This window comes from Solanum pennellii, chromosome 2 (genome assembly GCF_001406875.1).
Source record: "Solanum pennellii chromosome 2, SPENNV200".
Classification (NCBI taxonomy): Eukaryota; Viridiplantae; Streptophyta; class Magnoliopsida; order Solanales; family Solanaceae; genus Solanum; species Solanum pennellii.
In genome coordinates, this window is record NC_028638.1 from 44,975,847 (window position 1) to 44,991,086 (window position 15,240).

General features: G+C 33.6%; 3 protein-coding genes and 1 pseudogene across 3 annotated transcripts; 2 read left to right on the forward strand and 2 right to left on the reverse strand.

Moving 5' to 3' along the window:
* Positions 1-1,020: 1,020 nt before the first annotated feature.
* Positions 1,021-3,808, reverse strand: LOC107010983 (E3 ubiquitin-protein ligase MARCH8-like). The gene is made up of 2 exons (XM_015210269.2): positions 3,151-3,808; positions 1,021-1,587 (listed from the first exon to the last, which is right to left on the reverse strand). The coding sequence occupies exons 1-2, from the start codon at positions 3,474-3,476 to the stop codon at positions 1,368-1,370; spliced, it is 546 nt and encodes a 181-aa protein (XP_015065755.1). The 5' UTR covers positions 3,477-3,808; the 3' UTR covers positions 1,021-1,367.
* A 548-nt stretch (positions 3,809-4,356) lies between these two features.
* On the reverse strand, positions 4,357-6,549 carry LOC107010060 (subtilisin-like protease SBT1.7). The gene has a single exon (XM_015209330.1). The coding sequence runs from the start codon at positions 6,547-6,549 to the stop codon at positions 4,357-4,359; it is 2,193 nt and encodes a 730-aa protein (XP_015064816.1).
* A 1,653-nt stretch (positions 6,550-8,202) lies between these two features.
* Positions 8,203-10,457, forward strand: LOC107010977 (subtilisin-like protease SBT1.7). Its single transcript, XM_015210264.1, has one exon. The coding sequence runs from the start codon at positions 8,203-8,205 to the stop codon at positions 10,393-10,395; it is 2,193 nt and encodes a 730-aa protein (XP_015065750.1). The 3' UTR covers positions 10,396-10,457.
* A 388-nt stretch (positions 10,458-10,845) lies between these two features.
* Positions 10,846-13,442, forward strand: LOC107010061 (annotated as a pseudogene).
* Positions 13,443-15,240: the final 1,798 nt, after the last annotated feature.

The following is a 15,240-nucleotide window of genomic DNA, read 5'->3' on the forward strand; positions in this document are numbered from 1 at the left end:
CAATTAAAATGATAAGATGAAAGTTTTAATTTTTAAAAGTAAAATACATAATATGATTATTTAAATACAACATAATAATACAATAATAACATTATAATTTAAATACAAGATAAAATACAATACATAACATAACAATTAATTCGGAATGAAGCAAGAATCATGCCGAAAAAATGTTGAACGTGAATTCGGAGTTTTACAATCACGTTTTGCAATTTATTACAGAACCGTCATGTTTTGGAGGAAATGAAGTGCTACATGAATAATAACTACATGTATTATGTTGCACAACATGATAATTGAGGGTGAACATGATATCGATCTTAACACACCAATTCAAGATGTCGTAGAGGTTCCAACTCCAACGATGGAAATGGTGGTAGATAAAAATCTTTGATTTGAACAATTTTAGTCATACATTAAAAAAATTTAAGGACGATAATAATTTCAAAAATTGAGTTCTTATGTAATTGTATTTCAATCTTATTAGAATTTGTTTATTAATTTGTATACTATAGCATATTTTCTTGAAATTTATGTTATTTAAAAATTTAGTATAAAATATCATTTTATATTAAATAAAAATTTAAAAAGATAAAATGTTACATCACATGAAAATTATATAACGTAATTATTGGGAAAAGAAATAAGGGATTTATATTATGAAATAAGAAAATAAGAATGAAATAGAAATAATAACATAATATTGAGGATAGAGAAAAAAATTCATTTTCAGAGTGTAAACATAGATAATTGGGTTGGAGTTAATTATCTGAAAAAATAGAGAACTTTATATTTAGAGAGTAAAATAGAAGGTAGAGTCGGAGATTCGATCAACTTTGACATTGTATATTGGCTACACTAGTTCTACAATGATATATCCTGTTGCTTCAATTATCCGTAGCTCAGGCTGGCCAATTACATTTTAGTTGGCTTGCACTTTCAAATATATAACCAATGCAGATGTCACATAGGAGTACCAAATAAGAAAGAAAACTGAAATGTAGCTCATATCATGCCATATTATATAAATCATGTCTCAAGAACATTTTCAGAATCGCTTATAAAAAGTAAAGGGAAGTTTCATGGATGTTGTAAGAATCACGCCACTCCAGTATCTGAAGGTGGGAAAGTGATTGTCATCTTATACAATATTATCTACCCAAATAAAATAAATTATAGAGATTCAATGAAGTATACAATCCCACTTATCTAGAATCAACCAAGAATTTGGCTCAGATAATGTGAAAAGACACAGCAATGGTATAAGTTATGCTGGTTTGTTGTACTAAAAACAATCGAAACCTTGTTATCTGCAAGACACAGAATAAGATTTGAGGCGCTACAAACTACTGACTCTATTTACCGCATCAAAACAAATTTATACGGCAAAACCATGGTAGCAAAAAAACTATTATCAGGCATGCTATCAACAAGTTACAAAATGGCTGTCCACGACAGTATCCTCTATCTTGTCCTGCTGAACCAGTACCACCTGCAATATATCTCGCTTCATTCCACTCTTCAATGAATCTGTTGTCGCTGATACCTGTCACATTTTTTGCAATCTTCCGACAAATTTCACACAATCTGCACGATAATACAGGAATGATCTAACAAAGTTTGATTTGGAAATTCAACTTCAACAAGCATCAAAAGACTGAATTCCATGTTTTCATTATTACTGTTTACGCTAAATTACCCTTACCAAGCAACTCAATCACTTTAAGAATTTCGTTCTCAACAATTGAAGAGGTTTTCCAGGTTAGGAACATGCTGCCATTCATTTATTCTACTAAGCAACGATAGTTCCCTGAAGGGACATATAACAAGCTCTTGATTTCAGGAGTCGATAATAAAAATAAAAAATCATCCGATAATAAAAATAAGAAATCATCTTAGCTATTTCTTGCACAAGGAGTTGAGACTTGAGAGTAGGGTAATAATCGTGTTGCTATCATGCCAGAGTGCAAACCATCTATGGCATGTCATTCAAAATATAAAGTTACACGGATATTGTCATAGACAAGAAAGGATATCCTTTAGAGTTGGAAGCAAAGGGGAGACAAACATATGGATACTGAAGCACAAAAATTTATTCCCCGTGCATTGATGGCAGTATTGTTGAGAGTGAAACCTATAACTTCAAGGGATGGAGAATCCACTGCAGTAATATCTAATATTTCCTCTTGTTCTGTTATTAGGCATATACAAGTCATATCCTCCAGGAGAGAAGACAGGATAAATTTCATTTTGAACAATTAAGTACAAAGTTTTTGGCTCTCGAAACACGTGATTGTTCTACGCTTTAATAGCTTGAGAAGAGGGATTTACGGTTTAAAGGACACTCTGTTACAGGGAATTTGAAATTCCTATTTGACCTAACCTTTTAACATAAGTGATAGATCCCAGAGAAATCATCCAGGTATGCATCATCCAGCATGCTATGCTACCAAAGGGCAGGACAGCAGGCAGCACTAACACTAAAGCAGAGAAAGTAGTTTTCCTTGTTTTTGTTTGCCCTACTAATCAACATAATTCTTATGCAACATAAAATAACCTAGTAACTGAACCAGAAGAAGAAAACTGAATCTTTGTGTCTGTTAAGCAACACAATTCCAAAGGTGTCGACTGTTCCAGTGTTCCACCGGGTAGCTGCTACCTCCCACCAACATAGCAAACAATAACTCTGCACACAAAGACTTACTAACAATGCCATAATTTGGCAAGGCAAATACTTTTTAAACCTAATGGCCACCAAGTCCAATAAATACCAAGTTTTAACAAGACATAAGTACACACAGTATGTTAAATGCAAGCAAAAGAGCTACAAATTGCACCTAAGGATGTGTCCTAGTGGTGAATGAAGTGGTTTGAGAGCCATGAGGTCTCATGTTTAAATCCTAACAGAGACAGAAACAGTAGGTGATTCTTCCCATTGGTCCTAGCCTTGGTGGACAGTGGTACCCGATACTTGTTGTAGGTGAGAAGTGGTAGCTATATATTACACTATTTTACTTCTTTATATTTTGACACACCTTAGTTGATATTCTGGTAAGATTAAAGCATACAGATATTATCATCAATTAAATAACAAATGGAATAAACAATGACAAGTAAAGACAAGAACAAGGGGAGAAAAGTTAAGTTTACCTATTTCCTTTAAGCTTAAACCAAGTCTCTGCACAATGAGAATGAACAAATCCAAGCTCCCCTTTACACCCACAACCAATCTCAATCAAATCCACAAATTTCTTCCCACTTTCATATGTATCCAAATGGCATATCCTACACACCTTTTCGAAATCATCAACATATTTCACATCAATCACACTTGAAAAACTCTCTTTCTTCAAATCCTTCCCTTTCATCTCATTCCCACCAATCCCAGAATCCCTTTTTTCAACATTTTCATCCAATCTGATTGTAATTACTGTCTCTACAACTCTCTGATTCTGAGCATCGATCTCCTTATCCATAACTTTTTCGTTAATCTTTCGCAAAATCTCATTCAAAATACTTCAAGAAAACAACTCCAATCAACCAAATAACGAAAAGGGTAAATGAATCGGCAAGAAATTAAGATAAGATTATATTGAAGTTCAAAGGATTTAGTGGGCCAATTTGGGAAGTGAGAAAATAGAGACAAGAAGGTAAAGATCCATACAAATAGTATAAAAAAAACAACGGTTTTTTTAATATTTTGTAAATCTATCAAAATAATTTGCTATGAAAATTACCAAGTTTCCCGACATTGGTGTCAACTGATTTGTACTCTTCTGCATATATATACGTGCTGGTCGATAGGGTTGACGAAGTAGTCAAGTGGATTCACTTCGGATCCCGGAATTATGACCATCTTTGTTTGTAAATTTAAAAAACAAAAAATATTTTTTAAAGTGAAAAGTAAAATAATTAAAAATTGGAGTTGTTTTTTTAACTTTATGCACGTAAGTTATAGTGAAAGAAGTCAAAATATTGTTTTGTTATTTTTGATGAAACGAAAAAAAAAAATCTCAATTTTTCCAATCTCCAAATAAAATTAATTTAATTTCAAATTATGATTTTATGGTAGGGAATGCATCTTAACAATAAGATCGAAGTTTAAGTAGTCAAGCTATTAAATTTCTCATACAAGGTCAAAGCTTAAGTAGTCAATTAAATACTCCTTTAATTTTAATTTATTCAGTGATATTTTATGGTAAAATAATATTTTTTGGTATTTAATTTTAAACATGTCCTCGTAGATAATAGAAGGAAAATGAGAAATTAAAGTTAATGAACAAATATTTATTAATAATCAAACAAAAATGTAGGAAACAATGGAAGTGTCATAACTAATATACTCCAAACTCATCTTTAGTGCAATTTGAAAATTGATATTGGACTCCTAACAGAGTACTTGGCTGAAGACCATTTTATGTATCCTTGTGAAGAATCTGTTGAAGTTGAACGCTTAAATGTTACTTCATAGGACAGCTTCTGGTTCAAAGCTGAGAATTTCAAGATACTAGGTTTAATACTCAACGCGACACCTTCAACTCCAATTACTTCAACTGTGTAAGTCGAATTAGCCTCACCAACATTAGTGACGGTCCTTGTGTACGTTTGAGCACTTGATCCAAGATCAATTGAAAATGAAGGATAGTTCAACTCTGCTTCAGCTATGCTCAACGTGCAATGTACCTTCTTATTCACGATGATACTAACTTGTTGATCGGTGTAGTTTAGGCCGCATAAATAAGGCACATAATCTTGGGGTTGGATGTCATAGACTAGGCCCGGATCATTTGCCTTTGAAGGGTTTACATGCCCTGATCCAATTGAAAGTAGATCAGCAGGGTTGAGTTTTTCATCCTGAATCGGATTGTTGCCAAGGTTGACTATATCAGCAGTCGTCATGATTGCAGACTTAATTGCAGCTGGAGACCAATCGGGATGTGCACTCTTTAACAAGGCTGCTACTCCTGCAAGGTGAGGGCAAGACATCGACGTGCCAGAAATAATGTTAAATGTGGATGTAGCAGATGGTATCACCCCTGCAGGGGGTTTGATCCATGCTGCAAGGATGTTCACTCCAGGCCCAATGATGTCAGGCTTTAATATCCCTTGACTTATGGTATATGGTCCCCTGGAAGAGAAGGAAGCAACAACTGGTGCGTGCTTGTCTACAATTCTTGTTCCCTTAAATGATATCGTTGCAACTGGGGTTGACGTTGATGTTATATAGTTTATGATCTTTAGTCCATCAAGGTAACTGACATGTGTTGCAGGAAGGACATGAATAGTTGCAAATGTTGTATAGCCTTGCTCTTCTTGGTTCTTGAGAATCATGGCAGCGCCACCAGCTTTTTTCACTTCTTCTCCTTTTTCGATTCCAGACAAGCTACCCACAGCTGCACACAACACTATTTTACCTCTGACATCAATAATAGCTAATGACTCGCAATCACCACCATCTATGAGGGGCAATAATTTTTGTGACATGTTTGTTGATTGAAAGGCTGATTCACCCTCATATTCAGCTCCATTACCCAAAACTGCTACCGCGCTGATCTTTCTATCTGTTGAACTAGCACCAACAGTTAGAATCCATGGGGATCCATTCTCTACGGTAGAACTAAATGGTCCGCTATTTCCAGCTGAGCAAGTTACAAAAATCCCCTTTTCAATCGCTCTATACGCTCCAATTGCCATGGTTTCTGCATAAGGAGGTACAGCCGTTGCTCCAACAGAAGCGGAGATCACATCCACCCCGTCTTCAATGGCAGCATCAAAACCGGCTAAGATAAAGACTTCAGGACAACCATCTTTATCACAGACTCTGTACATGGCCACATGAGCACGGGGTGCAATACCAACAGCAGTGCCATTAGCATTACCAAGCAAATTGGCACCACCTACAAAGTTTCCAGCGGCTGTGCTTGAAGTATGTGTCCCGTGTCCATCTCCATCCAAAGGTGACTCAGCCGTCTTCACAAGGTTTCGTGCTCCAATAAGCTTATTGTTACAAGCTTTGTAATTGAACTCACATTTGCCTTTCCATTTAGCAGGGGGAGGAGGCATTCCGTGGTCATTGAATGAAGGATGATTTGGATCAATTCCAGAGTCTAATAAGCCAATAATCACACCTTTACCAGAATTTGAGGCATTCCACAAGCCAACATTCTGGTGCAACCCAAGGAAACTTGGACTGTGTGTGGTATGCAACTGCAGCACTCTTTGGGGACGCGCAGATACGAATCCTGGTTGTGTCTCCATCATTTTCACTTCATCTGATGACAACATTGCAGCAAATCCATTAAACACATGACGATAAGAATAAATAATGCGCGATGAAAGATCAGAATTTGCTGAAGTTTTAGGCAAAAATGATTGATGCCAGAGGTATAAATCTTTTGAATCAGAGAAAACAAAATCATCAGGCAACTCAAGCTGCACAATGTAAGTTTCTAAATCATTTTGATTAGTAAAATGATCAGCAAAAGTAATTTTTGATGAATGAAGCAATATAACAATGCAAAAAAAGATTGAAACTAATTTGAGATCCATGTTTCTTTTTTTTTGTGTGTGATTACAACATTCAGCAATATGTGCATTATATAGTATTAAGAGATTTGCCCTATTCAATAAATATATACATCTTCCTAAAATATATATTCCACTGCCTATGTGCTTTCATACCAAATCTCTTAATTTAGTTTTATTTTTTATGAAGATCAATTTAATATCTATGTATTTTCCTTGGATCAATTTACAACTTGTTACTTGTTATGTAAACACTCAGAGTTTATTCCTTTTATGTCATGTCTAAATGTGATTTAATTTGATCATGCATTAATATGGACAGTAAATCAATTTTTCAATTATATATGCATATTAATTATTAGCCGATTCAAAATTTGCAAAATAAGAAGAATATACAGTACAAATTTATTGCTTAGAGTTCTATTTATATATTTAGCATAATAACTCTACTGCCACTAATTTATATTTTTAGAGTCAATTATTTGTAACAGTTATAGTTAAGAAGCATATTAAAGATACAGAATGCAACAGACTCAAAGTTTTCCTCCCATTTTAATATCTAAATATTTCCTTTCTTTGTAATATCTTTCATACAAATCTTATTTATATCTTTTCAGTCAGTACGATTAGAGTTTTTTTTTTTTTCCTAATCAAAGTCTTATTTGAATAGGCTAATTAATATAGAGATATTTGGGAGATAATTGAATTGCTTACCATAAAAAATGTGGTATATCATATTACAGTAAGTTTACAAGGTAAGTAATCAAATCATCGATCCAAATTTTGGGACATAAAAGGCTGACATATTTGGCCAAAAAAAAAAAGATTTACTGACCTAAGAAAATAAGATAATATATCTTAGATGAAATTTCGTTATTGACTCTTTTAGCAAAAGTCAATTACCTTTAATTTTTTTTTTACTCTAAAGTCATTGAACATTTACTTTTTTTTCACAAAGTCAATTAACTTTGATTTTTAACTTAGAAGTCATTTAACTTTAATTTTTAACTCAAAAGTTACTTATTTATTTAATTGATTTCTAAAATTAAAATTTGATGAAATGAAATTTTTATTTTTAACCAAAATTTTAAGAAATAAAAAAATATTTATTTATACCATATTAAAAAAAAATATTGACCTTATTATTTTACGCTTATTCTCCTAAAAATAATTTATACAGTAATAATTTATACAGGGGTTGACGGCTAAGGACTCCTAATTTGTATACAATTACATTACTTCTTCTAAAGTGATTCCTAACAATCAGTAAATAAATACAAATAGACTTCTACTCAAAAACCTAGTCAAGTGACATTATCTGTATAATAACAAAAGAATTTTTGTTGGATTTGTTAAAGGGGTAATTTTTTTTGGATTTGTTGAGGGGTAATTATTGAGTTAAAAATTAAAGTTTGAGTGATTTTTTTAGAAAAAGGTGATGACTTTTGAGTTTAAAAAAAAAAATTGAAGGACTTTTTAGAGAGAAAAATGATATTAATTAAGATAAACCTTTATTAAATCTGGTCCAATCTAATTACATATAACGGAAGAGAATTTTCGAGTGGTCATACTTATAATAATTAGTTGGTAAGCAGTAATTAATGTAATTTGATCCAAGTTTTGAACATCCATTACATATATACACATCTTGCTAATTGTGTTTGTCACCTAAAAAACATGGATCTGAAATTCATCAGTTTAATCTTTTTTTGGGTTTTCCTGTTTCATTCATCAAAAACATTTGGTGACCATTTTACTAATCGAAGCGATCTACATACTTACATTGTACAACTTGAGTTTCCTGATGATATAGTTTTATCTGATACAAATGATTTACACCTCTGGCATCAGTCATTTTTGCCTACAACTTCAGCAAATTCTCATCTTTCATCGCGTATTATTTATTCTTATCGCCATGTGTTTCATGGATTTGCTGCTATGTTGTCATCAGATGAAGTGAAAGAAATAGAATTGAAACCAGGATTTGTGTCTGCGCGTCCCCAAAGGGTAGTGGAGTTGGATACCACACACACTCCAAGTTTCCTAGGGTTGCACCAGAATGTTGGCTTGTGGAATACTTCGAATTCTGGTGAAGGTGTGATTATTGGTTTGCTAGATTCTGGAATAACTCCAAAACATCCTTCATTCAACGACGAAGAAATGCCTCCTCCCCCTGCTAAATGGAAAGGCAAATGTGAATTCAATTCCAAAGCTTGTAACAACAAGCTTATTGGAGCACGGAACTTTGTGACAACGTCTACATCACCTTTGGATGTAGAAGGACATGGGACACATACTTCAAGCACAGCCGCTGGAAACTTTGTGAATGGTGCTAATTTGCTTGGTAATGCTAATGGCACTGCTGTTGGCATTGCACCCCGTGCTCATTTGGCGATGTACAGAGTCTGTGATGACGGTGTTTGTCCGGAATCCTATATCTTAGCTGGTCTTGATGCTGCCATTGAAGACGGTGTAGATGTTCTTTCTATTTCTCTTGGAGGAACGCCTGTTCCTTTTTATGAAGATTCTCTAGCAATTGGCGCATTTAGCGCGATTCAGAAGGGGATTTTTGTTTGTTGCTCGGCAGGAAATAAAGGACCGGAGGTTGGTACTTTAAAGAATGGAGCTCCGTGGATTCTCACTGTTGCTGCTGCTACAACGGATAGAAAGATAAGAGCGGTAGCAGTTTTAGGCAATGGAGCTAAATATGTGGGCGAATCTGCCTATCAACCAACAAATTTTTCAGGTAAATGGTTGCCACTCGTAAATGCTAACGATTGTGAATCGTTGTCTACAATTGATGTTAAGGGGAAAATAGTGTTGTGTGATACCAGTGGTGACTTGTCAAGAATCGAAAAAGGAGAAGCAGTGAAAAATGCTGGTGGCGCTGCCATGATACTCATGAACGAAAAAAAACGTGGCTATACAACAATTGCAGATGTTCATGTCCTTCCAGCAACACATGTCAGTTATTTTAACGGACTAAAGATCATAAACTATATAAAATCAACACCATCCCCTGTTGCAACAATATCATTCAAAGGAACAGAACTCGGAAGCAAACATGTGCCAACAGTTGCTTCCTTTTCTTCTAGGGGACCATTTTTGCCAAGTCCAGGCATATTAAAACCCGACATTAGTGGACCCGGAGTCAATATCCTTGCAGCATGGCCAACCTCTCTAGGTGAAATGATAACATCAACGTTTAACATCATTTCTGGAACGTCGATGGCTTGCCCTCACCTTGCAGGAGTAGCAGCATTGTTAAAAAGCGCACATCCTGATTGGTCTCCAGCTGCAATTAAATCCGCAATCATGACCACTGCTGATATCATCAATCTTAAAAAACATCCAATAGAGGACGAAAGACTCAATCGTGCTAATCTATTTACAATCGGATCAGGAAACGTGAACCCATCAAGAGCAAGTGATCCAGGACTCATTTATGACATTCACCCCGAGGATTACATCCCCTACTTATGTGGTTTGAAATACACGGATCAACAAGTTAGTTCAATTGTGAGAAGGAAGGTACATTGTACATCAAGCATAGCTGAGGCGGAGTTGAATTACCCTTCTTTTTCTATTAGCTCGAAATCAAGGGCTCAAACATATACAAGGACTGTGACTAATGTCGGAGAAGCTAATTCAACTTACACTGCTGAAGTGTATGGACTCAACGGTGTTAAGGTAGCCGTTAATCCATCCACCTTGAAGTTTTCAGCGTTGAATCAGAAGGCGTCGTATAATGTAACTGTTAAGCATTTAAAGCATAGATCACATTCCCAAGGATACATAACATGGTCTTCTAGTAGGTACTCTGTTACAAGTCCAATACAAATATTCCCGCATAGCATTTTAAAGATGTAAAATGGCTGTTACAAGAAATGAGTTCTCCATCATTTATTAAACAAATCCTTCAATGTTCTTAATTCTTTTATGATTCTTCTGCAAATGCATTTTTCTAATACTAGTGAAGAGCTCCGTGCTTAGCGTGATAGTGAAAAACTTCAGTAACCTATATTTTTGTGTTATGCATTTGAACTTAATTCTGCAATTAATTAGATATATTTAGATCACAAAAAAATGTTTTTCATTAGAATTATTTTTGAAAATGATAAATTGATAGCTATGACGTTCTAAGTCAACTAACCATCTTGATGGTCGTTGAATAATTGGGCAGTTGCAAATTACCTACTTGTGTTCATAATAAAAATAGATCCAAACTTTTCAATAAAATACAAAAGACCAACAATGTTCAGTCAACAAAAAGGGCACAATTTCCTGAGTCTGTGTAAAAGTCATGTCCCATGATAGACAATGGATAATAAAGATCCAAAAGTCGTAAGTCCTAACAATTTTAAGGCAAACTTTTTCATTTATTGTGCTTCTACCTACCTGATTTATGTATACATCGCCAAAATCGTAGTCCTAACAAAAACTAGAACAAGAATGTCCAGCTTTTTTTAAAAAAAAAAAAAAATCAAGACCCAAAGAGCCACATATATTAAACTAGTTTCCAAGAACGTGCGTAGTATGTTTATCCTAAAATACTCCATACAATGTTTATACTTCAAATAATAAATTTAAACAATATAAATATCAAGAATTAGCTATTATGCATGAAAGTTTACATTTGTTACCGATCCAAAGGTATATATATATATACATATATGTATATTTCACAAATTTCGTCAATAATTTATTTCGTCATAAATTTAAAGAATAATGAGGTTACAATGGTTCATCAACTTATAAGTAATCTTGGTAAATATTTTTTATATCGTCAATATATGTATACAGAACATATAAGTTCTAAGTAATAATAAATGTAGGGAGGCAATTATGAGGGGGAAGAGAAGCAGCATGAAGAGGTAAAAGAAGAAGTGAGGAAAATGCTAGTGATGGCTCCTTCAAAATCTTTGCAAAAGCTTGAACTCGTCAACACAATCCAACGTCTTGGTGTGGCTTACCATTTTAAACGTGAAATCGAGGAATCATTAAGTTACTGTTATGAAGAATGGATTAGCCATGGTGAAGTTGATGGTTGCTGCCTTCATCGTACTGCTCTATGTTTTCGGTTACTAAGGCAACAAGGTTACTATGTCTCGTGTGGTAAGTGGGCAATGGCGGAGACATTCTTTTAGTAACGGGCAAAACTATTATTTAGTTATAAAGTTTTTTTTCTTGCTCTCAGCAGATGCTTTTAGGAAGTTTACTAACGACCAAGGAAATTACAAGGAAGCATTGGTTAACAACGCGCGAGTAATGCTGAGCTTATATGAGGCAGCACAATTCAGAGTACATGACGAAGATATTCTTGATAAAGCACTGAATTTCACTGTTACCAAATTGAAACTAATTTTGCCTAAATTGATGAGCAACTCATCCCTTGCAAAGCAAATCAGTAACGCACTGAAGTTTCCAATCAAAGATGGTATAGTGAGGGTAGAAACAAGGAAATACGTATCATTTTACGAAGAAGATGAATCACATGATCAAGTGTTGCTAAAATTTGCCAAATTGGACTTCAACATCTTGCAAAGGTTACATAAAAAGGAACTATGTGATATCACGAGGTAATTGGCAAGCTACATATTCATTTCGAAACATCATTTTAATATACTCTGTCTCAACATTAAATATTCTTTTTCTAGCTTCAACCAAATATTGTCCAATTTGACATTTTAGGTGGCGGAAAGAAATGGAAATTGTCATGAAGGCATTATCTTATGCAAGAGATAGAGTGGTTGAGTTATCCTTCTTGAGTTTAGGTGTCTACTTTGAGCCCCAGTATAGCATTGCCATTTGCCAGAAAAATATTAACAAAAGTTCTATACTTTGCTTCTATTACTGATGACACCTACGATATCTATGGGACATTAGACGAACTTGTTCTCCTCACAGACGCTATTGAAAGGTAATTTTTTTTAGGGGTTGGGATCATATTGATATATAGCTTATACAACATTTTATTATGTAGTTCATAGTTTAACAAAATTAGGTTTTTATCAATGTCCAATATAATTTGATGTTAGGTGGAATATTGATGCTTCAGAACAGCTACCTGCAGCATATATGAAGATTATTTATCGTGCTCTTCTAGATGTTAACGATGAAATAGAGAAAGAGTTGGCAAATGAAAACAACTCATTTCTTGTCAGCTATTCTATATCTGAGGTAATAAAGTAGCAAAATTAAGATCGTGTGTATGGATTTTAACTATCCATATCACTTCGTCTAATAAGCTCATCTTTATGTCAATTATTTGATCTTTTTTCAGATGAAGAAGTTGTTGAGTAGTTTTCTCCAAGAGGCAAAATGGTATCATGGAAAGATTCTCCCAACAATGGAGCAGTATATGAACAATGGAGCTCGATCAAGCACTTACCATTTGATTGCAACTACTTCTTGGTTAGGCATGGGAGAGGTAGCGACTATGGATGCATTTGATTGGATAGCAACTGAACCTCTAATACTTGTTGCTTCTGGTACCATTGCAAGATTACTTAACGATCTTGTAACACATGAGGTAGATACGTACAATGTGTCTTTTAATTCCTAGTGATGCATAACATTATTTTAATATGAAGTAATAAATTATTGTGGGATCGATGCAGATAGAACATGAAAAAGGAGATGCAGCTTCTAGTATAGAATGTTACATGAATGAATATGGTGCTACAAAGGAAGAAGCAAAGACGGAGATGAGGAAAATAATAGAGAATTGTTGGAAAGATATAAATCAAGAATATCTCAGACCTACAGTCGTTATACCAAGGGTTTTGCTTATGGCTGTGATCAACCTTACGAGAGTGGCAGAGTTCATATATAAAGATGAAGATGCTTATTCTTTTTCGAAAAATAAATTGAAAGATAGCGTATCTATGGTGCTAATTGAACCTGTTATACCATGAGAAAAAGAGAAAGGAGGAACTAGGATTGCATTTCAAGATTTGGGAGAAGTTAATTATAATTTACTACAATACTATATAAATATCCCAATGTTTGAATTTTGCATAAATAATGAAGTGTTTGGATTCTTTTCTATGATAATATGATATTTGTAAGAAATAAAGTATGAAACAACAGTAAGTAAATGTATTAACAACTTACAATCTCTCTGGTTTACTTTTACTTGTCATAACGAAATTTTCCTTGAGAATTAATAGATGAGTCGCCTATTATTTTATCATTATACACATATTAAGTGATGTATGGTTTCTTATCCATACACATATTAAATAAAACAAACAATGCTGAAGATGAATGGTTTCAAAGAGCAACTCAGAGTTTTGATGAAAAAAACTTGCTAGGTGGTGGAAGTTTTGATTCTGTTTATAAAGGGACGTTGGCAGATGGGATGATCGTAGCTGTTAAAGTTTTCAATGTGCAGATGGAAGCTGTTACATTTCAAACCTTTGATAGAGAATGTGAAATCTTGCGGAATCTTAATCTGTTAAGGTGGAAGACATTACGTACTATTAGTCTCTTGGTTGCTACCAATTTTCTGCTCTTGCAATGTGATCTATGTAATTTGAACGGTACATTTCACTGGCTCATTGTGGAGTTCTGTTGATAATATGATTAACGTGAGAGTTCAGTTAGTCAATCAATTAAAATGTCAAAAACTGATATACAGAAGTTAGCTGACAGCCAGTTTTGTACAAAACAAATGAAATGTTCTAGTGGTGTTAAATTTTACTCTTTATCTGTTAAGTGTTTGTCTTCTATAGGGGAACTAATTAAAAGTTGATTTGCTATAGCTCCTAGTTTATTTGATTTAATACATACACACAATTGTTAGCCTTGATATTCACATAAATATAAAGTGCAGCTCGGTGCACTAAGCTTTCTTTATGTGCAGAATCTAAGGAAAATTACAAGAATCTATTATACGTTATGTTATTCTATATTTCTGCGAGAAAGAATATAGAAGGTGCTAAAAATGTTGCCTAAAACATGGCCAAGATAGCTCTTTGTTCCAAGAGTAGTTAATATTGTTTGGTCAAGTTTTTGAGAAATCAGTCGTTTTTATTTTCTTTTAAAGAAATGCTTTTTTTCTCTTTTTTTTTTGGGTAAAAAAGAGTTGTTTGACAAAAAAAAATTGAAAAAACTAAACACACTCTCCCTCTCTCTTTTTTTAAAAACTAGTTTCTGACAACGTGCGTTGCACGTTTATTTTTTACTATTGTTATATAATTTAAAATTGTGCTATCAAATAGAAAATGTTTAAATTAACAATATTAATTTTACCAATTATATTTTATGTATCAACAAAAATAAATAAAAAGGGATTGCGCATTTGACATCAAGCAAAAAGTATGTGAAATTAATTAATACAATATAGTCTCCTTTAACTTTGTATAAGTCTTTTTTATGATCTAAGTATCAGTGATAACCTTTTATAGCCATAAATGGATATTAAAAATACATGCACACTTATTGATAAGATTGCCTATTTTATTTTAATGAGAAACGATAGAGTGAAATATTTATATTATTTAAGTAAGGTTCTAAAATTAAAAGACAGTACTATCAAAATTATAAAAGATTAAAAGTAATTATATTTAAAATATAAATTGACAGATATATAATTTAAACACTGAACTTCATACATACATCTATTTCAAAAGCTCATAATAATAGCTAAAATATTACAACACCACAATGAGTTTATAGAAATGCAAAAGAAATTAGAAACAACAATAATCT